Source organism: Cotesia typhae, unplaced genomic scaffold (genome assembly GCF_013202065.1).
Source record: "Cotesia typhae breed Kobodo isofemale line unplaced genomic scaffold, CoteBio_Ctyphae contig_22, whole genome shotgun sequence".
Lineage (NCBI taxonomy): Eukaryota > Metazoa > Arthropoda > Insecta > Hymenoptera > Braconidae > Cotesia > Cotesia typhae.
In genome coordinates this window covers 947,030-974,003 of record NW_027423728.1, presented here as the reverse complement: position 1 = coordinate 974,003, position 26,974 = coordinate 947,030, and the positions used below count along the sequence as shown (strand labels likewise).

The 26,974-nt window shown below is 37.5% G+C and overlaps 2 protein-coding genes across 3 annotated transcripts in view; one reads left to right on the top strand and one right to left on the bottom strand.

Annotated features, from left to right (window-relative positions):
* Nmdar2 (glutamate ionotropic receptor NMDA type subunit 2) overlaps window positions 1-26,974 on the top strand; it is a 786,854-nt gene that overhangs the window by 128,285 nt on the left and 631,595 nt on the right. The window lies entirely within an intron of this gene.
* LOC141524025 (uncharacterized) lies at window positions 14,415-25,388 on the bottom strand. Its single transcript, XM_074237668.1, has 3 exons — window positions 25,377-25,388; window positions 24,225-24,594; window positions 14,415-16,201 (listed from the first exon to the last, which is right to left on the bottom strand). Exons 1-3 carry the CDS (start codon window positions 25,386-25,388, stop codon window positions 14,415-14,417), a joined length of 2,169 nt encoding a protein of 722 aa, XP_074093769.1.

Below are 26,974 nucleotides of genomic sequence, written 5' to 3'. Positions count from 1 at the left end.
ATTTTTTACTTTAATTAATTAAACTATACACACTGAGAAATACAACTTGTCCACGTGAAAGATCACTTCGAACTGATGAGTTCACATATTTTTAACCTAAAATTCCTCAACATAGGTTTCAGGTATAAACTAGATCTTTTGTATTATTATATTAGGGTCCCAAACACAATATAAGTCGAGAACAAAAGGGTAGAAGCTACCAGAAACAGCTGCTACTCCGGCTCGTGCTCCGCCTACTTTCGAACGCTCGGAGACGTTCTTACTAATACGCTCATATCTCCGAAACTAATTGTCGGATCGATTTGAAATTTTCAGAGAATATTCTTGAATATGTACATTCAAAAAATGAAAAAAAAATCGATTTTTTGAAAATCACAAGTGGATATAACCCCTTAAGTAAATAATCTCCAGCATCATCCGAAGAGTCATCTACTCAATTTCTCACTGCTACAATTGTGATTTTTTTTGTTCTAAATGTCTTTTGTTATCTGAAAAATAGAACAAAATATAATTCCTTTAGTAAGAATTTGCTAAATTCACGTAGCCACAAATTTTTGTTTTTCGCTATTTTATAAATGACTGAATTTATATTTGGTGAAATTTCTATTTCGCTAATTTCATTAATATCATTTTTTATTTGCGACTAACTACCCCATATATACGAGGTATTCCATGCCAAATCCACCACTTTTGAACTCGACCCCTTTAAATTTAGCTGAAACTTCATCATCCTTTTCTACCCTTTGAAAAATATTTTTGGGAATTTTTTCTAATTTTTTTGTCCAACCCAAAGAAAGTTACGAATTTTTCAAAAAAATGCCTTTTTTATTTTTAACTTGCCATAACTTTTTTAGAAATTTACTTTTGGGTACCTTTTTTTTTTTTTTAGTTTTCATTATTAAATGAACTTCTTGAAAAAATACACGAAAAAAATTAACATGATCAATTATATAAAATAATCGGTTTTTTTTTAGTAAAATCGTCATTTTTTCGAAGTCCATGATTTTCTTTTATTTTTTTTTCCTTAAAAAAAAACTTCAATTATTTTGACAACTATCCTCGCTAATCTCGGAGTAGGCTGATTTTTTTTTGTATTTTTTTTATTATTTAAAAAAAAATTGTCAAATTTTCAAAAATGAAAAAAAAAATTTTTTTTCTGTAAACCTTATTACTATCATAAAATAAATATAATTTAACGATTTTATGATGTAATCCTCAATTTACAGATTTGATTTACGAATATCATCACCAAGATTCAAATTTTAACCTATCAGTAAGGTCGATAAACTAGGGGAGGACAATTATAGACTTACCTATAGTCAGTATATTAGAAACTATACGCTAGTGAGTATCGATTTATGAAAACGGTTTTTTCGTACCGTTAAATATATAACCTGTAAATTTCTGTAAATCTATTGTGCGATCAAGTGTCTAGCGAAAGATTGTTGATATTACATTAGCTGAATAAACAAATAATTGTTATAGTTTATGAAGACTATTTTGATTCGGTGTTATTTGAAAAGCTAATTGGTTTCTTCTATTAATCTAAATTGATTGGAAGATTTTTATTAAGTTCGTGTCGAAAAAAAGCTTCAAAATCCGTAAAGAAACAAACAAATACTAGTGATGATCCTAATATTGATGCAAGTGACCATGAAGATGATTTTAGTGATAACAATGAGAACAATGATGGTGCTGACAGTGATAGTAACACAACCGCCATGGATCTCCTGTTATCCTTATCATTCCGTAAGTTTTTTAAAATTATTCATACATTACTTAAATACATTCCCAGAAACTACATATTTCATTGTTTTTATAAGGTTCCTTGTCGTTCAATAGCGAATCCAAAAATTCACAATCGAGCTCGGCATCCCAAGTTAGTGCTGAAACTTAATTACCCGTTATGAACGATACATTGCGACTGTTGAATCAATCGCCGATTCCATCAAAAAAAATTAGATGATTATCAATTTTTGAATAATAAAATAAATCAGATCTCTGACAGCTTGAAAAAAATTTTGCTCTCAGCTGCCGATGAAGGATCGATCGACGACGATGGTGAGAATTTTCGCTCCTTAATTTAAAATGCTGCATGACAAATTCAATGATAAAGAAACGGAAAAGTCTTTAAAACTACAAATTTGAACATTTTTACCTGACAAATGGAGTGGAAACGTCTTTGTGAAACTATGAATACATCACGACATTTAACAAGGGTAGCAAAAAAGTTGGTTAAAGAAAAGGGTCTACTTTCAACACCTGAATCGAAATTAGGTAGGTATAGTGTAGAATTAATGTTTCTGGAACATCTAAAGACTGAAATACTTAATATTTTTTGTATAGGGAGAACAATTACTCATCAAATGTTATTGCGAATTGAGAATTTTTACAATAATGATGAGCACGGCCTGGAAGTTGGGGCCAACAATTAAACTTAAAAATAAAGCAAATCTAAAACAATAATCACAAGCAAAATAACGATCGCGAGCAAGTTCAAGGGCTTAAACTGATACTATATTTTAAACATAGAATGTGTCAATATAAAAGTGAGGTTGGCAACAGAATACGTGAACTTAAAAAACATAACCTGACATCGAAAACAAAACTAATATGAAAAACTTTAATTTGAAAACGTGCATTTTAATGGATAATTGAATTTTAAGTTTTTTAAACTTTCTGTTTTAGGCTCAATTGATTCCGGTATTTATAGAAAGAAATACTCTCTACAAAATAGCATAAAATTATTTTTTCCCCTCAGGGTGTAAAGCGTCAACTTGAGCCCCGCTGCGCTAAACAAAGTTTCTACTTTACGCCGTCGTCGAGGAAAAAAATAGTATACACTCCTCGTGAAGTAAATAAAAAAGCCTCAGATCACATAAAAATAATTATTTTCAATTTCGTTTTCATTGTTCTTAATACTTTTTTTAACTAGGGTATAATTGCCAGCTAGGAGTTAAGCTTCAATCAGTCAACCAAATGGTATGACCATTTAGAACCTTAATTTTCCGGAAAATTGAAGTTATTGACCGAGATCATACAGTAAATTTGTCACAGTGTTTATTCACTGTGGCATTTCCCGCCGGACTTAAACACATTGGTGTCGGGGGGCTCCGCCAGGTGGCGGCACCTCCCGAGCAAAATAAAAACCTAGTATAGTTAAGTTATTTAGTTTTACGTTATATTATTTGATTCATTTTATTACCAGTCCGGGATGCAGCTGAGATGCCCGCCGCCGATTAAAGTCTGCGAGAGTGCAATGCAAGATTCATTACAGAAAGTTCGATGTATTTTATTTTAAGTTTATGATTTCATTTTGACCGGACGGGGCCCGAGCGAGCGGCCGACGAGCCTGAGAATACCCAAGGCTCCCAGTCCGGAGGAGATGAACCTGACGCTCGGCTCAAATTTATTTTACAAAGAACTTGCATTTAACTCTCGACGGCTAATTAATTATTTGAATAATGTCTATATTTATTATCGGAAGCCCTGTTACTTGCGAATACCGGTCCGATTCACGTCCCGGCGAGAAGATTTCTCAATTGTGGTGGAAATTGGAATTTTCAAATAGCACCGCGGGCGACCTGAGGCGACGGAATGTCCATCATGAGGGCGGCTCGATAGCTCCAGCTGGCAGCATGCTGCCGGCAAAAATATACACAGGCAGTCACGGGTGAAAACAGCACGTGCAAGCACCAGTGTGTTTAAGTCGATCATTTTCGAATATTTTGCCATTGTTGACCAGTTGCGACTGATTAATTTTTGAGGAAACTCATTACTAATTTACTGGCTTCGTTTTGGTAAGTCCTTTAGTATTATTCCACCGGGGAAGATTATTGAGAACCTCCCGGGCGCGAACCGGCGCTGGTTTCAGTGAGAGGCCGCCATTTTGCCACGTGGTGAATTTTTGTTGAATAATTCACTACCGAAATTAAGTTAAATTTGAATTGAATGTGGGTTAATTTGTTGCTTGCTAAGGGTAACCTCTCAAGGTAATCTCGCGGCGGTTGGCATCCCACGTGCATCCCGTGACTCATGTCGATTATTGCGCATTTGCGTAAAAGGAAAATTGTATTTCGTTTAAGAATAATATGATTATTATTTCTATGCATTGTTATTAATACATCCGTTCTATTCAGGTGTTGACTACAATTGACACTAGCGGATGTCGATCATTATAATTAATATCTTGAATGTCATTGTTGCTTAATTTTCTCATTTATTACTCAACAAATATTTATCAATTTTACCTGGTTCAAGAATATCAGCGCTAAGAAATTGCTATAAAATAAATTGTCTCGGAGATTATCGCTCCGAGCATGATTAACAATTGATGTGATTTATTATTATAATTGTTATTACATACTTTGATTTATATTTCATGTTGTTAAATTTTGGTTGTTGCCAACTTCGTTATTTATACTACGATTGTCGTTATTGCGTAGCGCTCCACAATTGTTAATTAAATCATAAAGAAGATTATAAGGGTTGCGAGACGGGGCGCTGTGTGCATGTAAAATATAGTGTGATCTATTTTAATAATATTTTCATTGTAATAAAAAGTAAATAAGATAAATGCTAAAGAAAATCCGGTAAATAAAAATTAATTAATTCAGAATAAATAATAAGTTTGATAGGCTAATCAGAAATAATTAGATAATAATTAAAAGAAACGACAAGCAAAGTTTTAGGTTAGTTTGGTAAACTAAAAAAAAAAAAAGCAGACTGTTGTTAGCGGCACAGGGTAAAACAGTGAATTTAGCGGTAAATTTAAATTAAATTAAAGTAAAATGGTGGAAAAATCCCCAGTAGACAATAAAACGCGTTCCACGAAAAATTCTACGTTAAAAGGCTACATGACCAGCCATCAGCCAACTAAACAAGGTAACATAGAAAGTGGTAGTAGCATCAACAGTGGCATCGAAACTGTACTTCGAGAAATTAGAGAAATCAAAGGGATTGTGGCAGATAATCAGAAAGATTTAAAGGAGGATATCGAGAAAATCAGGGAAGACATCCAGAAGAAAGATGAAAGGTGGAAAGAAGAAAAAGAAGACATCTATGGAAAGTTAGAAGGCCTGGACGAAAGGTTAAAGAAGATGGAAGTCTCAGATGGCGGAACTGCTGACACAGATTGGGTAATCAAAAGAAGAGCGCAATTACAGCAAGAAGAAGAACAGATTGAGCAGAAGAGAAAAGTGATTGAAGAAGAAATGTCAAGGATGCAAAGAATGATAGATTCCCAAGAAAAAAAAAGAAAAAGAAAAGAAATAATATAGTAATCAGAGGCCTTCAAACAGAAGAACGTGATATAAAAGAAGCGGTTAAAACGTTTATAAAAGAAAAACTGGGAGTCGAAGCTGGAATAAATAAAGCATTCAAACAAGGACGCGAAAAAGGTGTCATAATTGCCACAATAAGCAACTGGGAAGAAAAGCTTGAAATAATGAAAAGCAAAAGCAGACTGGGTGACAACAAGATTTACATCGACAACGATTTGACACATAGAGAAAGAGAGATCCAGAATCAACTGAGAGATATAGCGAAAAAAGAGAAGGAAGCAGGTAAAAGAGTAAAAATTGGATACCGAAAGTTGTGTATTGACAGTAAATGGCACAGATGGGAGGATTTAAACAGGTTAGCAAACCGGGAAAATCCTTTTCAGTAGATCAGCCGACGATGAAAAAGACAAGGAAGTGCGAAATGGTGTTTTGGAATGTGGCAGGTGCAATGAATAAAGATAAAAACTTCTGGGAATTTTTAGAGCAATTTGATGTGGTGGGTCTGACCGAAACCTGGGTTGAAGAAAAGACATGGATGAAAATGAAAAGATACTTGCCGAAAGGGTACAAATGGTGTTGTCAATACGCAATAAGAGATAAAAAAAAAGGTAGAGCAAGCGGCGGAATCATCACAGGTATCAAGAGTAAGATTATAGAAGATGACGGTCAAAAGTTAGACCTTGATGGTGCAATGTGTAGGTCAATTAGTTTAGAAGGTGAAAAGTGGCAAGTGTGGACAATTTACTGTAAAAATAAAATAAAAAACTTAATAAATAGAATAAGCGAAAGCAGTGATGAGACCAGCGGTATTAAAGTTTTAATTGGTGGAGACTATAACGCGAGGACAGGAAGCAAAGGAAGTTTGGTGGACGGAAACGAAGATAAACCGCGAGAATCTAAAGAAAAAATAGTAAACTTTGAAGGAAATCAGTTGTTAGAAGTAATTAGTGAACAAAGTTGGCATATGCTTAATGGAAACGTCGAAGGAGATAATGAAGGTGAATACACTTTCGTGGCTGGCATTGGTCATTCAGTAATTGATTATATTATAGTTAATACGGAAGGATTGGAGCGGATAGAAAAATTCAAAGTTTTAGAAAGGGTTGAGTCTGACCATATGCCGATATACTGCATAGTGAACCAAAAGGTGAACAATAACATAACCAATGAGCAAAAGGCTGAGCGAGAAATTATAAAATGGGATGACGAAAGCAAGAGAGTCTTCCAGATTTATACCGGAGAGAAAGAGTACGTGGAGCTAGAAGTTGAGAAAAACTGGAACGAAATAAAAAAGACCATGCATGAGGGAATGACAAAGAAGACAATTAAAATCAAGGAAAACAAAATAGGATACAGAAAATGGTGGAATAAAGAATGCAGTAAGAAAAAGCGGCAAGTAAAAAGTTTATTAAAAAAGTGGAAGCTAGGTAAAACAGTAAAAGAAGAATACCTAGTAGCAAGAAAAGAGCTAAGAAAATTATGTAAAGAAAAAGAGAAAATAAGAGCTGATGAGGTGATGGAAGAAATTAAAGCTGCACGTTCAGAAAAGGAAATATGGAAGTTCATAAATAAAGAGAGAAAGTCAAGAGATCAGCCAAGCGAAGAAATCAAGACAGAAGAATGGAGAGAACACTTTATAAAACATCTAAAAGGTGAAAGCGAGAGAATAATAGGAGACTGGAGTCAAGAAAGAGAAGAAGAAGTTGAAGAGGAGCTATCAGACGATGAAATAAGAAAGCAAATCAAAAAGTTAAAGAAAAGCAAGGCACCAGAAATTGATGGCATCCCCAACGAAGCCTGGACTTACATGCAAGGACGAACGGAGCAGAAGCTGTGTAAACTTGTAAAAAAAATATGGAACGGAGAAGGATTCCCGGAAGACTGGAAGGAAGCTATAATTACCCCATTATATAAAAAAGGCGATAAGAATATGGTAAACAATTACCGAGGAATAAGCTTACTGCCCACAGGATACAAAATATATGCATCAGTACTGAACGCCAGAATTTCAAAAGACATAGAAGACAAGAAAATATTACCAGACACCCAAGCTGGATTCAGAAAAGGTCGAGGAACAATTGACAACATATACATCTTAAACCACGTGATAGAAAAAGAGTTGAGTAAAGAAAAAGGCAAACTGTATTCGTTTTTCGTAGATTTGAGAGCTGCATTTGACACAGTCGAGAGGACGGAATTGTGGAGAGCGATGGAAAAAGCAGGTGTGAGAAGACGTCTGATAGAAAGAACAAAAGAAATATATAAAGAAACCAGAAACAGAGTGAAAATTGGAGACAGGATAACAGAGGTGTTCTGGACGAAAGTGGGAGTCAGACAAGGCTGCCCGTTAAGCTCGACGCTTTTCACAATTCTCATAGCTGATCTCGAAGAAGAACTGAAGAAAGGACAAATAGGCGGAGTGGTAGTTGCGAAAGAAAAATTTTGGAGCTTGTCCTATGCGGACGATCTCGCAATGCTGGCAACTAGCGAAGGGGAGATGAAGGAGATGATGAAGAGGCTGGAAAAGTACCTGATGAAGAAAAAGTTGATATTAAACGAAGATAAGTCTAAAATCATGGTATTCAAGAAAGGAGGTGGTAGAAGATGAAAAGCGGACTGGTTGTGGAAAGGTCTTCCCATCGAAGAAGTAAAAGAATTCACTTATCTGGGTTATCACTTTACAAGCAGCGGGAAGATGAGAGAACACGTAAAAAACCTGGTGAAAAAAGCAAATATTGCAATGAGGCATACGTGGGGAATTGGAGAGAGATTATTCAGAAATAATTTTAATAGAAGAGCTAAAATTTTTGACAGTTTGGTCGGAGGGATTATGTCTTACGGCGCAGAAATCTGGGGATGGGCAGAAATTTTGGAGTTAAAAAGAATCCAGAAAAAGTATCTCAAGTGGACTCTAGGTTTGGATAGATGTACGCCTGATCACATTCTTTTTGAAGAAACAAAGAGGGAAAAAATGCAGCTCAAATTCGCAAAAAGAGCGATAGACTATGAAGAACGTATTCTAAGTTCAAGAGAAGTAGGTATTGTAAAAGAATGTATTCAGGAAAGAAGAAAAGGTAAAGGTAATAAGGAAAGGTTATTAGAAAGACAAGCATTCTTGAACAACTGTGGATACAGTCAAGAAGGAATAGAAGAGCTAAGTGCTGAAGGATCAAATGTTGGAGCCACCCTAAAAAATAGAGGAAGAGAAGTACAGTCCCAGCTACAAATCAGCAAGATCGACTCATCAAGGTACAATTGCAAATATAAGAATGTTGTGACAAGTGAGTTACCAAGATACCTTGAAGTATGGACGAGGGTAGGCGATCAAAAGCTTTTAGCGCGAGCCAGATGCGGAAGCTTTGAAAATGCGAATAAGTATTGGTTGCCCGACGAAGAGAAAACATGTTCATTATGTGGAGAAGGTGAAGATGCTTTCGAGCATTGGAGTAAAGACTGTAGTGCAATTGAAGGACTGGAATTGTCAACAGAGGAGATTTTGTCTCACACAGGTGAAAAAGTGATAGTGGAGTGGCTAAAAAAGATTGATAAAGCAAAAAGAAAAATTAAAAGATAAACAATTAGTCTTAAAATGAATCTATAACCAAAAGAATGAAAGAATAGTCAATTAATAGATAAATAAGCTAATAACTCAAGTTAATGTCAGCCAAACTTCATATATGTGATCTATTATCAATACTGTTAGATTATATATATTTATTGACACCGATTAAGATTATATTATAAAAGATTATATTATATTACCATTATCTCTATTGCTATCTGGTCAAACCATAGGTTTAACTTAACTTAATTTCATTTGATTTAATTTAATTTAACTTGATTTAATTAATTTAATTGAGTTTATTTTATTTTATTTTATTTTATTTAATTAATAAAATTTTCAGGTAATAAGTTTAAGATAAAACTAAGAATCAATGGACACTCAAGTTTTCTAATAACAGTAATAAATAGTAAAGATATTAGTATATAAGCACAAAGTACATTGTAAAACTAATGTAAGGAACCAAGTTCAATTTCGAGGCCGTCAGGCTGAAATTAATAAATAATAATAAAAATAAAGAAGATTATAAGTAAATCAAGAATTCCATAAAGGATTTATTTTGTTAATTGAATATACGATTAAGTTGGCCCTCGGAGGATCTCAGTAATCTATACCTCTTAGGCCTTTAATTAAATAAATTTTATATTCAGAAATTCCTCTCTGATTGTTTCATACTTCTCTACCTACTTCTATAAATAATTACTGTGACTGATTCTTTGTGCTCGCTTGCCTATCCTATCTGATTTTCCTTTTTCGTTTTCCGATAGCAAGGGGAATATCTATGGTTCATGGGCGCACGAGACCGCTCCCTTTACGAAATTATCTACATTGCGTTCCTTTTCTCGATGTTCCGTCGTCATAGGAGAACCTAAATCACTGATTGATCGCTTGGCGCGGCCCCTGATTAATAATTTAGGTAATTTTAGGTAAAATTATCTGGCGCCCAAACCGTGCACTAACCCAGCCTGAGGGTCATCGGGCCTATTTATTCGTTTTCAGGGCGAGCGTACATTACTCTACCCGGACGGCATCTCTGCCTCCGGTTTTAGGACTTAGTTCCGGGAAAAATATTGTTACAAATTTTTTTGGGCTTGAGTGGGGAAATAGTATATTACACCCCTAGGGAAGAAAAGTAAGAAATGTCTTAGAGCACATGCAATTGTCGGCTTCGCCTCGGCGAAGCCGAGGTCAACAAACGTGTGATCTGAGGCTTTCTTGAAAATTTGAAAATCCGTAAAATTATGATCTTCAATGAAATCCAGTATATCTTGTTTTTTATCGTTTAAAATATTTGCTATAAGTTCGTCATTGATGCCAATTTCGTACACTGATGTATCAATCTTTGTCCAATGATCTCGAAATCTTTTGAAAATCGGTACAGATGGACCATTCGTAACTGGCCAAGCTACTTCTGCCACATTTTTCAACATTAATTCCGATGTATGATGGCGACAAGCTAGATACAACAAATCACGACCAATCATTTTTTCAAATATAGCACAAGCGCCATTTACATCACCTGAATATTTATTTTTATTATTAAATTTAAATTAAACAACGAAATCTAAAATTGAATTTGTTAAATTGTTTATTCATAAAAGCTTTTGTTATCAAAAATCTTTGTTGCTTTAATTTGCCGGACACATTTGAAACATTACATAAACAAAAAAAAAAAAACTTAGCAAATATTTGTAAATCATTTTGGAAGACTTGACTCAGCTATTAGCTTTTTGAAATTGAAGCATAATTTGTTTATTAGAATAGAAAACGCAAAATCGAAAAAAGCTTTTTATAATGGTTAAAACTATATTCTCGGATTAAAAAATTACAAAAACATTAATCAGTAAAATTACTTAGACAAAATAAAAATTTACCAGTATTTGAACTAGTTGTATCGAAACACATCGCTTTGATTTGATCACAAAGATCCCATTCAGTTAATGGGTTGAATATGGCTGAAGCTTGACTCGATCCAGTGCCATCAGAAAGAAACGGAGCTTCTAGAATTTTTGAAGTATGTGTTCCAGAAATATGTATTGCCAGTCGTTCTGCTTTCAATGTGCCATGTCCTGTAGGAAGTTTCTTACCATCCCAGTGAACTACAAGAGATTCGTCATCTTCTTTCTTCTTCTTTATGGTATCAACAATTTCTTCACGTTTTAAAATGCGCGCATTACGAATTGAGGAGTAACTTTAATGATGTTTCTCGACATCGAGACCCATACTTTTAATAACAGCTACTATAATAAACATCGCATTTCTATCGCTGGTTTGAGTGCGATCAAGCGCTGATACGAGTTCAGAAGTCAAAATGTTAAGCTTTTTCATCTTCGGAGCAGGAATTTCATATTCAAAATCAGAGCAAGTTCGTTTTAATTCACTAGAACTCGAAACGTTACTGGATAAACTCGTCGAGACTGTTTGTTGAGATAGTTTGAAACCTGAAATGGAAAATTTTTAGAACTTAATTGTTAAACATAATAGTTAAAAACAAGTCAGAAAAGATCTTTAAAAATGAAAAATATTTTGGCAATTGTTTAAAATTACGGCTCCACCGTTTTTTGAACATGAAATCAATTTTCTTTGACCGATTATTTAATTTTTTTCTTAAATTCCATCAAAAATCGAATATTTAAAAATATGCATAACCGCGATTCTGAACAATTACCAATTTTTTGAAGTATTTATAATTTTTTTTATTAATGAGAAAACCCCAAGTTGATATTTAAAAACTAACCTGTTTCTATCTCAGTGTTGATGTTATCTTCATCAACTACATCTTGTTCCATAGCTGACTGATTATCAGAAATCATTTCTGGTGAAGCATAGGCTACTGGTAAACATTTATTACAATTCTTACTTTGACTCTCGAATAAAGAGTTTCTAACTCCTTCTGGCAAGTTTTTCACGGCAGCACAATTAGAAATATCAAACAATTTATCAAGTTTTTCGCAAAACTTTTTGACATTGGCTTGTTCAGCTTTTGATTTGTTTGCTCTGTGTCGATGTTTTTTAATGATCATATACTCGGCATAGAGCTTTTCTAGCTTTTTCTAACTGTGCTGAGGACGAATAGTCAGAATCAAAAAGCCGGCCCAAACAGCATTAACCTCACTGAGAACATCTGATGAACTATTTCGAATAGTTTGTTTCAAAGAATGATGTTTGTACATAAACAAGCTCAATACGTCGCGATATAAGGGTAATTTATTATTATTAATTGTCTTTATTTCAAATCCGATTAAATAATTGTAAATTTTTTCACCAATTTGTTCAGACATTGTTAATAATGATAATGTTGAACTGAAATACGTAATGCAACGTTGACTACAAATAATCGACGCTATGAGGTTAGTGTACACAAAGCTTTGTTTAGTACTCCCGCGACGCCAGTGTTAAGTAGTAGAGATTAAAGAAAGCGCTATAATTAAGCGGTAAATTAAGTAAGCTCAATCAAGGTCAAGCCAAAGTCTGATTGTTGCGCTGAAAGGAGTGGGGTATTAGAGTAAACAAAAGGAATGATCAGTACTAGATTACTTACGTACATTTCACCTCTTTCTTCTCGTTACATATTTTAATTTTTGCTAACGTAATCTTATAAATTACAAAAATTTCTAACCTGTCAATTTATCTATAAATGTAAAACATTTTGTTTTACATTCAATACTAACATATTTCCAACTATTTATATTTTTTTATCATTCCATTTTCAAAAAAAAAGTAATTAGTTAAGAAAGTAGTGATAAATAATAAAAAAAATATATTTTTTATAATTTGACATGATTTTCGATAAAAATTGTAAATTACAAAAACTTTATCCTTAAATATCTCCGGAGATATTGATTTTAGCGATTTGATGCTTAAGACCTTTTTTGTAGGAAATTAAATTTACTAAGAGTTTATTGTTCGCATTTTTTCCGTAGCTCTTGTTATTCACGAGATAACTACGAAAAAACGCGAATTTCATGGAAAAATCAAGTTTAGAGACCTGTACTACCTCGCCGGTTCGAGTTACGACTTAGCCGCAATGGACACTTTTGTAAAGCATTCAATTCTGAAAAAAACCCGTCCATGGTCGAAGTGATACTATGAAATGCCACTGAGCTATAGAAATTTAAACATGAAAAAGCCAACGTTTCTGTATTTTTTTAAGGGGAAATCTTCAAACGCCTGGATCGAGGTCTTAATATTTAATATTAAGGGCCCAAACTTTCAGGGTATTTTTTTTTTTGGGTACTTGCAATAAAATTCACGATGAGACCGAAAAAAAAAATGGTTGGAAAAAAATAGCACCCTAATATAGATATACAATTAACATGGAGGTAATCATTTCAAATCATCTTTCTGAATCAGGGAGTGTATACTATTTTCTTCCCCGACGAAGGCGTAAAGCGGAAACTTCGTTTAGCGCAGCGGGGCTAAAGCTGACGCTTCATGCCTGGAGGGGAAAAAACAGGGATTTTCAATTTCATTTTGTTCTGCTGACCTATTGAACCTTAACTCTTAGGTGGTAAGTAGAGAACAAAATAATCTCTCCGAAAAAGTATCGAATGATTTTTTGCCTCGTAAAGTTCAAAGAAATTTACAAAATAATTTCAGTCAAAAACTTGAAATTCATTAGAAAATGAGTCTTTTCACTGTCATTATTTTCTGCTGGCCTATATAAGCTTAAGTCTCGGGTGGTAATTATAAAAAAAAAAACATGCGTGCGTATAAAGTACACATGTCAGAAGTGAAACTTCTTTGGCGAACTAATTTATAAATCTTGTTTATATTTATACAAATCTAAAACTTTAAATTTCCAAGATTAAGAGGAAGGGAAAAAGGAAGATAGGTTAGGAATTTAATTGTCATTAATATAAAAAAAGTGTTGAAAATTAATGTAAATTATAAATTTAATTTTTTCAATTTATTTCTTCAATAATTACATTGTTTGACGTTGTTTGTATTGGTATTATTGTGATTAAAGCATTATGATAGGTAAAATATGCAACATAAGTTCGTGTTTCAACATTATCTAAATATCTTGTAAAAATAGCATCTATTGTCGTTCCTGAATTTGTAGTTGGTGTGTTTGGATTATTATTTAGCTGTAGACTAAATTTTTCTTCTAGAAAGTTAATTAATGGTTTGGAATCATCAACTGCAAAATTAATGTTAAAGTCACCACCCAAAACAAGTGGTATTTTATCATTCTCATTACCGAGAATAGCAGCACCTCCGTGGCTGTATGGAAGTAATTGGTGATGCAAGAAACTAATTATATCTTCAATTTTTGATTAATTGATATGTATACAGCAGCGAAAATTATTTTTCTTCCATGAAGAGTTTGACATTCCACCATGCAAATGTCACCAATTGATATTGATACTAGTTGCTGTGATGATGAATTAATTGCTGTCATTGTAACGTTTGGCGTAACAATATTTGTCGTATTGTTTTTTTTATTGAAATAAATACCCACTCCACCTGCTCGAACGTTCGGTCGTTTAAATTTAACAATACAGTCAAAATTAATTAGACTTATTTCTTCAGAGTTATTTATCCAAGTTTCAGATAAAAGTATGATGTTAGATTCTTGTATAATTTGATTTTTTAATGTCTTGAGAATGACTTCGAAGACTTTGACAATTAAGAGTATATACAGTTAATCCCTGTTCTTGTCGTATGAAATATAGCATGTCACTATCAACCGTTTTTACACAATTTAATGAAAGTCTTCTAAATTCATCTCGTAAATGTATCATTGTTGTTGATGGTCTTCGTCCATAGTAAAAGGTCAAATCATTGTTTCTTGTAGTAATCCGTAGTCCTTCGATAGTTGTGACACGAGACAATGCAACATATACCAATGATTGTGACTGTTTTTTATCATATTCGTAGACAATTTCGGAGTACGTACTTCCTTGAGACTTGTGAATTGTTGTTGCACAAGCACAAACTAATGGCAAATGGGACCTTTTCACATTTATTGTTTTATTGTTATTTAGTGGTATTGTTGATGATCGTCTACCGATTGGTATGGCAGTTCGACTTATATTATTCGCCGCAACATGTCCAGCATCTTTTTTTCGAATTTTTCGAAATTTCGAAATTTCAACTCCACTATGTTTCAATGTATATAATATTTGTATTAGATCTGTCCAACCAATTTCATTTGCACTTAATGTTAAAAAAATCGTTGGTTTACCTAGTTGCCTTATCATAGCAAAAAGATCTTTTTTACGATTCGACCAATACCATGTTGAATTCGGAATTGATCGTAAAAAAGCAAGATTTGTTTCAATACAATTATTGATGTAATGTTCGTCTTCAATTTGTTGTCGAGTGACCGTTGTATTTTTACCAACATGTTTAAAAGCAATCGTCAGGGAATCCCGAACTCTCAATCTCATAATTTTCATTGCTACATATAAAAGATGATGCGGTGTCACAGCTCGTCGATCAGATCTTCGTAATTCACTTGATGCCATCATGAATGGTGTTGCTTTAATTCCTTCTCTAAATCTCCGAAATTCACCCAAATAAATTGACGGAAATGAAAGCTCTTCTGCATGTTCATCGAACAGTAAGCTCCGTGGAACATTTTGTTCTCCAGGTGCAATACAAAGATATTGTTCCTCATCCCATGACAGTGTATGTTGTTGAGCAGTTAGACTTTCTTCAATAGGTATATGTTCACTAATATCTTCTAAAGGAATTTCCGTTGAAATTGAATTATTGTCAAAAAATGACTGATCCATTGTAATTTCATACATAGTATAAAGTGGTGTAGATAATAAAAATTGTAGCCAGGTTTTTATTGTGCGTTTATTAATTATGCCCTGCAAATAGCTTGATTTATGAATTTGTTTTCGCTTGATATGTACATTAATACAATAATCATCATCTACGTTTCGTGGTAGACTTTTAATCATTGTATCAACATCAACAGGCACATTAATGATTTGCCCTAAAATTCCATATTGACCGTTGACATGTCTTAATCTTCTGATCTGCATGAAAGGTATACGAGGTGAAATTAATCTTTCAGATAAAATATCTAGTGGTGGTAAATGACTTGGAAACAGTGGATATTTGAACCCATTATATACAGCCATTATTGGAATGTTATTTTTGTTTAATGCGTTAAGACATGTGTTGCATAAAGCAATTTTGTCGTTTGATACATGAGGAAGAATTATATTTAATATCTCTTGGTGTTGAATAGATGCATATTTTAAATCTTCTTTAAACCACAATCTCTCACATACTGAGCAAACATGCCCAAACGAGTTATTGATAAATTTTTCCTTAAATTCCTTGTGAGCATTTTGATGCCTGTGAAAAGTAGGATAAGGTACTCGTAAATCATTATCTTGAATACGTCTCGTATTATTTGTAATATTGACATGATTCTCATCATCGATATTATTATTATTAATATTATTATTATTATTATTAATAATAATATTATTATCACCATTATTATTATTATTATTATTATCACCATTATTGTTATTATTATTATTATTATTATTATTTGTTATTAATTGCTCAGGGGGGTTTTCCCCGGAGTCCGACTCTCCGAGGGCCCAGCCTGAGCGCCATCCATTACTGCTGCACCACTCCACACAACAAGGCGGTTAGTGAGTGCAGCAGGCCAAATTCATTTGCCTAAGTAGACGCAGGCATCCCAAAATGACAGCCTTTTGCATCCGCACTGCTAGAGACACGGCTGCTGAACTGCAAGCCGGTATCTTCGCAAGTGAAGACACAAAAGACTGTTTCATCCCTCCAAGGACGCCGACAACCAAAACGACGAGCTTGACACGGTAACCTGGGTACAGTTTGCCAATTTCAAACAGGAGATCCTGATATATCTGGTGTTTGTGCTCTTCTTTGGCCGAGATATTGTATTCGGCTGGGGCCGAAAACTCAATGACATAAATGTCACGAGTAGCCTTGTCAAAGAGCACAATATCAGGTTTGTTGTGGTCAATCCGCCGGGTTGTTGCGAATGGTATGTTCCAATAAATTTTGGAACTGTCATTCTCAACAACTTGCGGAATATCTCCTGGCAGATAAGGCAGCACTGGTGTCTCATCGATACCGCAGCTATATCTGAGATGATAATAGAGTACTCGCAGGGCAGCATTGTGACGCTGTATGTAGGCACCTCTTGCCAGCACAGGACATGCCGACAAAAGGTGCATCAGCGTCTCCGGATCTTGTTTACACGTCCGACAGGACGTGTCCGGAAGCTGCGCCTGGAGCACCTTGCTACGGTATTCGAGAGTGTTGATAACACCATCTTGGCAGGCAAATATAAATCCTTCGGTCTCGGACATCAGGCCAGCTGACTTCAAGAAGGAGAATGTCAGCTGGGTGGACAAGCCATGGTTACGGACGTGTTTGAAATACACGCTGTGCATGGACTTGTCCATGTGTTCACCGAGGAGTTTTTTTTCCTCGGCTATCCTGACGACGCTCTTGAACTCCTTTTTCGGGAGTTCAATGAGAGCGTTTATTTCTCCGAGACCTAAGGTATTTGCCGCGTAGATTGCTGCCTTATACAAGAACGACCCCTTCCGCGCATTTTCAATTTCACAGCAGACGAGGACGACTTCCTGATGCAATTTGTTCATAGTCATGAAAATGCGCGGAAGGGGTCGTTCTTGTATAAGGCAGCAATCTACGCGGCAAATACCTTAGGTCTCGGAGAAATAAACGCTCTCATTGAACTCCCGAAAAAGGAGTTCAAGAGCGTCGTCAGGATAGCCGAGGAAAAAAAACTCCTCGGTGAACACATGGACAAGTCCATGCACAGCGTGTATTTCAAACACGTCCGTAACCATGGCTTGTCCACCCAGCTGACATTCTCCTTCTTGAAGTCAGCTGGCCTGATGTCCGAGACCGAAGGATTTATATTTGCCTGCCAAGATGGTGTTATCAACACTCTCGAATACCGTAGCAAGGTGCTCCAGGCGCAGCTTCCGGACACGTCCTGTTTACTGCCACGTTGTTCGTATATCTGTTGCCACACAGGCTCTATCTCCTGCAAGATACGGTTATTTAAGATTTTTGTAAAAATCTTGTAAACCGCATTCAAGCAAGTGATAGGCCTGTAGTTCTTTGGGTCGGACAAGTCACCCTTTTTAGGGATGAGTACGGTTCGCCCTTCTACCAGCCAGTCTGGAATTGGTTCGTCGCCCTGAATGTATGATGTAAAAATCCGGGCCAGATGAGCATGTGTAGAAGAAAATTTCTTCCACCAGAAGATGTTTATGCCATCTGGACCCGGGGCAGCCCAGTACTTGCTGCCATTCAGGGCTTTACGAACCTCTTGCACACTGACTGCAGGGCTCTCTTCGGCGATATCCTGCCGTCGGTGTTCTCGACAGAATGCCTCGAAGTCGTGCAGAGCTGGAGTATCCGGGTTGACGTTTGGTTGATCTCCGTACAATTCACTCCAAAAGGCTTCCACTCGCTCAGATGATGGATAATTCTCGGGAACAGCGGTCTTAGGTGACAGAAAGCGTGAAGGGTTGGATCGAAACAAAGAGTTGTCGATCAACCGCTTCAGCCTTTTCTCTAATGACTTTTTGGAAGCCACCAGAGCCCGCAACCTGTTAAGAGACTCTTCTTTGATGACAAGAAGAGTACTCTTGTTCAGTGTGTGATGTCGCCTTCGAAGTTCTGCCGCCAGGCGACGAACTTTGGCGTGTACGGTCTTTGAGTACTAACATACTCTATCACACACTGAATGCGGGAGACTTGTTTCCGAGAAATGTCAATTTTGTGTCCAAGTTGAGCGATGCGCAGCTTCAACTTCGCCTCGAAGGAGAGAGAATGTCTTCTCTCTATCGGCAGAAGCGAAGCCGCGGCACCGTAGACAGCTTGGTTGACAGTGAGCAGAGTGGAGTCCTCTTGAAGCTGTGTGGGGAGATCTTCGTTCACCGTGTCGAGCTGTTGTTTTGAGTGAGTCATCTTTTTGGAGATGCTCACTTGTCGACCTGTAAAGAGGTTGTCGTTGTCCTCGGAGAAACGGTGCCGTTCTTGGTGTAGCGGTGCTGGAAATGAAGGCCGATTAGACTGCCTTCTATTTGGCAGCAGCGATCGTCGAATATGCCGAAGGTATGAGGCGTAATTACGCAGGTGTTTGGGCGTAAAATGTCTGTGCTCCGGATGCATGCCACACCAAAGTGTGTGCATCCGGGCCATATACCCTGATACCTCCGGCTCGCTGTTCTGCCAGCACACCAAGAGATCGGCGCGAAGCTCCTCCGTCCACTTAAACTTAATCCTATAAGCGCCGGGGTCGTCATAAGTCATCGGGTCCGGTGTGCTCCTCCCACCTGATGACTGGTCCTCATCCGAAGAGGACCGGTTGTGGGGAGCACTTCTGAGATTATACTGTTTTGGAACTCAGATATTACGGTGCAACGGGTAGTTGGCCCGTTGCTCCGGTTACGTTGTTAGCCTACAGACCAGATATTGCGGTCTGCGTTTCCCGCGGTGCGCCACTAGGAGGCCACGTAACAAGCACCGCTTATTATTATTATTATTATTATTATTATTATTATTATTATTATTATTATTATTTTGTTATTAAATGCTCAGGGGGGTTATCCCCGGAGTCCGATTCTCCGAGGGCCCAGCCTGAGCTCCATCCGTTACTGCTGGACCACTCCGCACAACAAGGCGGTTAGTGATCACAGCAGGCCAAAGTCATTTCCCTTAAGAGACGGAGAGAACCAAGTAAAACAGCCTTCTGCATCCTAACTGCCAAGAACTCAGCTTTTGATGAGCAAGCTGGAACTTTGGCAAGTGAGGATACAAAAGACTGTTTCATCCCTCCTAGGACGCCAACAATCAGGACGACAAGCTTGACACGGTAACCTGGGTAAAGTTTGCCAATTTCAAACAGGAGATCCTGATATATTTGTCTTTTGTGCTCTTCTTTGGCTGAGATGTTGTATTCAGCCGGGGCCGAGAACTCAATGACATAAATGTCACGAGTGGCCTTGTCGAAGAGCACAATATCAGGTTTGTTGTGATCTATCCGCCGGGTTGTTGCAAATGGCATGTTCCAATAAATTTTGCAACTGTCATTCTCAACAACCTGGGGAATATCTCCTGGCAAATAAGGCAGCACTGGTGTCACGTCAATACCGTAGCAATGACGAAGATAGTAGTACAGTACTCTCAGGGCAGCATTGTGACGCTGGATATATGCACCTCTCGCCAGCACTGGACATGCCGCCGACAAAAGGTGCATAAGCGTCTCCGGATGTTGTCTACACCTCCTACAGGACGTGTCCGGAAGCTGCACCTGGAGCACCTTGCTACGGTACTCAAGAGTGTTAATGACACCATCTTGGCAGGCAAATATGAACCCTTCAGTCTCGGACATCAGGCCCGCTGACTTTAAGAAGGAAAACGTCAGCTGGATGGACAAGCCATGATCACGCACGTGTTTAAAGAACACGCTGTGCATGGACTTGTCCATCAGTTCGCCAAGGAGTAGTTTTTCCTCGGCGTTCCTGATGACGCTCTTAAATTCCTCCTTTCGGAGTTCCATAAGAGCGTTTATTTCTCCAAGACCAAGGGTTCTTGCCGCATATATTGCTGCCTTATACAAGAATGACCCCTTATGCGCATTTTCATGTTTATGTACAATTTGCATAAGAAAGTCATCCTCGTCTGCAGTGAAATTGACAACTTCGTGAGTTAAACCCAGGACCAAACGGTCGTGAAGCCGCTCCAAACTCTGCAAACCTCTCCCACCGATGGACCGGGAGAGGTATAATCTGGCGACTGATGAATTGGGGTGCATGCTCCGATTCATATTAATGATCTTACGGGTTTTGATGTCGAGATCTCGTAAATCCTTTCGGGTCCATTTCAGGACACCGAAAGAGTATAGTAAGACTGGGACAGCGAGCATGTTAGTAGCTGAGACTTTGTTTTTGCCGGAAAGTTCGGAGGACCAAATTTTCCGGAGTCTCCTAACATACTCGCTCTGGAGAGTTGTTCGGACTTCAGAGACCGCATGCATGCGGTGCTCTTCCATTCTTAGATATCTATACAACTCCCCGGCGTCTAATTGGCTTAAGACGCTCCCATCCACTAATTCGACATCATCACCAGTATCAGAGCACTTACCCCTCGCCAGATGTACGACCGCACACTTGTCCAACCCAAAAGACATTCCGACATCTCGTGTGTACTCTGCTACGATGTTGAGGGCCGCTTGTAGATGATCTTTATCAGCGCTATACAACTTCAGATCATCCATGTAAAGCAGATGGGTAATCGAATAGTTTCGATCACCCGGAGGCCCCACAGAGTACCCATGAGTTTTACGGAGAACAACAGATATAGGCAGCAGTGAAATGCAAAACAGCAGAGGGCTCAAGGAATCGCCTTGGAAGACCCCTCGTTTGTACTCTACAACTCCGGTTACGTGCAATGCGTTTCCACTTCCAATGTGAAATCGCGTTCGCCAGAGCTGCATTGTACGCCGAATACATTCCACTATTTCGGGATTGACTCCCAGGCATTTGAGTAGATATAAAATCAACTCATGTGGAGTTGAGTCAAATGCCTTGCGATAGTCAATCCAAGCCATTGACAGGTTGCGTTGATAGTAGATCGCATCTTGTAAGACGCATCGATCCACAATCAGGTTCTCCTTGCAACCTGACAGGCCTCTTTACTGCCACGTTGTTCATATATCTGTTGCCATACAGGCTCTATCTGCTGCAAGATACGGTTATTTAAAATTTTTGTAAAAATTTTATAAACCGCATTCAAGCAGGTGATAGGCCTGAAATTCTTAGGGTCAGACAAGTCACCTTTTTTAGGTATCAGTACGGTTCGCCCTTCTACAAGCCAGTCCGGAATCGGATCTTCAGCTCTAATGTATGATGTAAATATGCGGGCCAGATGGAGGTGGGTAGAAGTAAACTTCTTCCACCAAAAGACATTAATGCCGTCTGGTCCCGGGGCAGCCCAATTTTTGCTGCCATTTAGAGCTGAACGAACTTCATCCACACTGACTGCAGGGCTCTCTTCATCAGCATTCTGTCGACGGTGTTCCCGACAGAATACTTTGAAGTCGTGCAGAGCTGGAGTGTTGGCGTTCACGTTTGGTTGATCTCCATACAACTCAGTCCAAAAAGCTTCCACCCGCTCAGGTGTTGGATAATTCCCGGTAACATCGGTCTTTGGTGTCAGAAACCGTGAAGGGCTGGATCGAAACAACGAGTTGTCGACCAACCGCTTCAGCCTTTTCTCTAATGACTTTTTAGCAGCCACTAGAGCCCGCAATTTATTAAGACACTCTTCCTTGATGACATGAAGAGTACTCTTGTTCAGTGTGTGATGACGCCACCGAAGTTCAGCAGCAATGCGCCGAATTCGGGGCGTGTATGGTGTTTGAGTTGTGTCGTACTCAATCACACACTGAATGCGGGAGACCTGTTTCCGGGACATGTCAATTTTCAAGCCAAGTTGTGAGATGCGCTGTTTCAACCTTGCTTCGATCGAGAGACATTGTCTCTCTCTCGGAAAAGCCGAAACTGCTGCACCATACACAACCTGGCTCACAGTGAGCAGGGTGGAATCCTCCAGGATGTTTGCACGGAGATCTTCGTTTACCGCGTCAAGCTGTTGTTGGGAGTAAGTTATCTTTTTAGATATACTTACTTGCCGTCCTACAAAGGGATTGTTGTTGTCCAAGGAGGAACGGCGTCGCTCGTGTAGTTGCGCCGGAAAGGAAAGTCTATTAGACTGCCTTCTGTCCGGCACAAGCGATCTTCTATTTCGCCGAAGATGAGCGGCATAATTACGCAGGTGTTTGGGCGTAAAATGCGCTAGCTCCGGATGCATATCACTCCAAAGAGTGTGCATCCGGGCCATATAGCCGCTCACCCCCGGCTCGCTACGTTGGTAGCACACCAAGAGATCGACTCTCAGTTCCTCCGTCCACTTAAAGTAAGTCCTTAAGGCGCCAGGGTCGTCATCATTCATCGGGTTCGGCGTGCTCCTCCCACCTGATGAATGGTCCTCATCCGAAAAGGACCGGTTGTGGGGAGCACTTCTGAGTTGGTATCTTGTGGTAACTCAGTTATTTCCATGCAGTGGGTAGTTGGCCCACTGCACGGGCTACGTCGTTCGCCTACAGACCTGATGTTATGGTCTGCGTTTCCCGTGATGCGCCGCTTGGAGGCCACGTAGCAAGCATCTTATTATTATTATTATTATTATTATTATTATTATTATTATTATTATTATTATTATTATTATTATTATTATTATTATTGTTATTAAATGCTCAGGGGGGTTATCCCCGGAGTCCGATTCTCCGAGGGCCCAGCCTGAGCTCCGTCCGTTACTGCTGGACCACTCCGCACAACAAGGCGGTTAGTGATCACAGCAGGCCAAAGTCATTTCCCTTAAGAGACGGAGAGAACCAAGTAAAACAGCCTTCTGCATCCTAACTGCCAAGAACTCAGCTTTTGATGAGCAAGCTGGAACTTTGGCAAGTCAGGATACAAAAGACTGCTTCATCCCTCCTAGGACGCCAACAATCAGGACGACAAGCTTGACACGGTAACCTGGGTAAAGTTTACCAATTTCAAACAGGAGATCCTGATATATTTGTCTTTTGTGCTCTTCTTTGGCTGAGATGTTGTATTCAGCCGGGGCCGAGAACTCAATGACATAAATGTCATGAGTGGCCTTGTCGAAGAGCACAATATCAGGTTTGTTGTGATCTATCCGCCGGGTTGTTGCAAATGGCATGTTCCAATAAATTTTGCAACTGTCATTCTCAACAACCTGGGGAATATCTCCTGGCAAATAAGGCAGCACTGGTGTCACGTCAATACCGTAGCAATGACGAAGATAGTAGTACAGTATTCTCAGGGCAGCATTGTGACGCTGGATATATGCACCTCTCGCCAGCACTGGACATGCCGACAAAAGGTGCATAAGCGTCTCCGGATGTTGTCTACACCTCCTACAGGACGTGTCCGGAAGCTGCACCTGGAGCACCTTGCTACGGTACTCAAGAGTGTTAATGACACCATCTTGGCAGGCAAATATGAACCCTTCAGTCTCGGATATCAGGCCCGCTGACTTTAAGAAGGAAAACGTCAGCTGGATGGACAAGCCATGATCACGCACGTGTTTAAAGAACACGCTGTGCATGGACTTGTCCATCAGTTCGCCAAGGAGTAGTTTATTATTATTATTATTATTATTATTATTATTATTATTATTATTATTATTGTTGTTGTTATTAGCATTAATAATATTTGATGATGTTGGAAAATCTTCAATGATGTTTTCTGAAAGGCTTGTCAATGATTTTTTTCTTGCTCTAAACTCACGAACACGTTCTGTTGAAGTTTTTTTTCTTTTAATTGGTAAAGTCGAAGTCGAAGGTTGAGAATTGTCTTGTTCTTGATGTACTTCAACTTCAACAGTGATTCGCGTCAAATCATTTGACTCTTGATTTTCTTCAGATTTTTGTCTTTTTCGAGCTCTGTAGTCACGACTACGCTCTGCTGGAGTTTTTGGTGTAGTTTTTGTAATGATGGACGATGAGATATTCAACTCTTGGCTAGCTGCATTTTTTAAAGCCTTTTTTCGCTCTCTAAATTCTCGTGAACGTTCTGTTGATGTTTTAGCTGGCCGTCTAATAGATATTTTATTTTTAAGTGTTTCACACTCTCGCACCACAATTTTTGGCATTGCAATCTGAAAATGAAAAGTTATTTGAAATTAATATTTAATAATAAAAATAATTAAAGAGAATTATTAAAATAAATTTATTTTATATTGTTTGAAAAATAATATAGTCAAATCTCAGATGTTGAATATTAAATTAAAATTCCTCGTGATTTTTTGTAAATATTAAAAATACCTAATCCAATTTAAATTTATACAAAATTTTTGTAAATTAATGATAACTCTAGAAATTCCAATTTTTAAATTAAAATTTCGTCAAAAGAATTTATGAAATATTGTTATTAGTATTTTATGCACAATGATTTATTGAAATCTCAAATGACGAATATTAGAAATTATTAATTAAGTTTTGTTTTTGAATTCAAAATGGCAAGTTGAATTCAAAGTGGCAAGTTGAAATACCACATGTTATTTGTAAATATTAAAACTACCTAACCTTCAAACCAATTATCATAAAAAATTGTAAATAAACAAAAAGATAACAGATATATTACTTACTTCGAATAATTGCTTGATACAGGACAACTTACAAATTTATTACAAATTTATTCACAAAGTTTTTTCACAAAGTTTTTCACAAAGTTTTTATTTATAAAATTCACTTACTGTTTATTCACTGTATAAGTTCCTAATAATATTGTAAATATTACGCTATGCGACAGAAATACCATCTAAAGTTCTAATAATTAACTAGTAAACGAATACACAACCAATAGGGCGTGTATTCTTTCTCGATATCCCGTATTCTCTCTCTCTCTTGTTCAATCTTTCTCACTATAGCTCTCTCCCACCTCACACTCCATAGCACTATTCGTGATACGACGTTCGCTCTGTCTCACTTTTTCTCTCAATCTTTCTCACTCGCTTGCTCCCTACTCTCACTCCACGGCTAGTTGCTCATGCTACGTTCGCCCTGTCTTCCTCTCTCTCAATCGGTCTCGATCACTCTCTCTCTCTTTTCCGACACTTCCGTTGCATACGGTAAGTCACCGGATATCGATAACTATTCGACATAGCACTGGCGCGTCTCGATCTTCGGGCTTAAAGGGAGAATAGAACGAGGTAGTTTTAGGTTAAAATAGGTGAGCCGTGCAGTAGAAAAGGGAGAAGTAGTGTGACCGCCAGACATAGTGCCACGGAAATCGAGAAGGACCGATCCCCGGAGTAGTGACGAGACGAAGGAAGCCAACAACAACTAGGACTTCATCCTCAATTAGAGAGTTAGATCATCGTTTTATTCGTCAAGGTATCAATTATTACTCTGTGGAAAAGAAGTGAACCGCGATTTACCTAATACTCGGTTACTTCTATTTAATTATCAATTGGATCGTTTAATCGACGATTATTTAATTAATCAGAATTTTGATAATCGCTAGTTTGAATTGAGTGATTTTCCTGGGAGCTTATACCTGAGAGTCACTCAATCGACCTTGAGGGATAAATTCTTTCTAAATTCCTCGGGAGAATTTTTAATAAACTGAAATTAATTAACATCTAGATAATTCGTCTAATTAATTGTTATAATTTTGTAACAATCAAGTAAAGAAAAAGTGATTAATTTTGTTGCTTGAATAATAATCGAAAAGCATTTTTATTCGTGGAATTTTTGGTCGAGCGTCGATGTATTTTATGTCGCAGTAAATTTCAAACACCCAAGGTCAACGACAACCAAACTAGCGAATGCTCTAGCTAACAAAATTGAAGGTTTCGACTTTTGTCGATTTTTATAATTTATAAAACTATTTGGAAATTATCGAATATTTTATTAAGAATTATTTATTGAAATTATTTTAGATTGTAAAATTATTTTATCAAGTGTAACATGGGGAATTTCATTCCCCTTGTTTAAATTTTGATTAATTTTTAATTTGTTTAATTTGAAAAATTTCGTTGTTTTTGTTGATTCGCCGCGACCGTGTCGCCCTTGCCGGATACTGAAACAGTATTCAGAAGTCCGCATCTCGAGAGCGCGACAATTTGAATTTAGATTTAAGATTTAATTTTAAGTCTAAACTGTCCTTGACGCATGCCACGAGCCCGAGAAGATCATCGAGAGTATCGTCGAGCATCGTCACCGCCGCCATAGAGAGTATCAATTGCCTGTCAACATCGATCACTTGTATTATTGCCGCCATCTTTGGGCCTGAGACCGTCAATAGAGTAACGAAGAACGGAACAAAAAGAAGAAGAAGAAGCCGACCATTAGTTTGTGAAACAAACTGTCTTCTGGATACTGCCTTGGTCGGAATCGCACGCATTTTGGAGCCTAGCTCAAAACACTTATTCGCTTATTGTATCGCTGATTTGTTTGTTAATTAATATGCCGAGTATTAACGCTGTTTATTGCTAATTGATTGTTTAATTGAATTTCGAATTGTTCGTTAAAGTT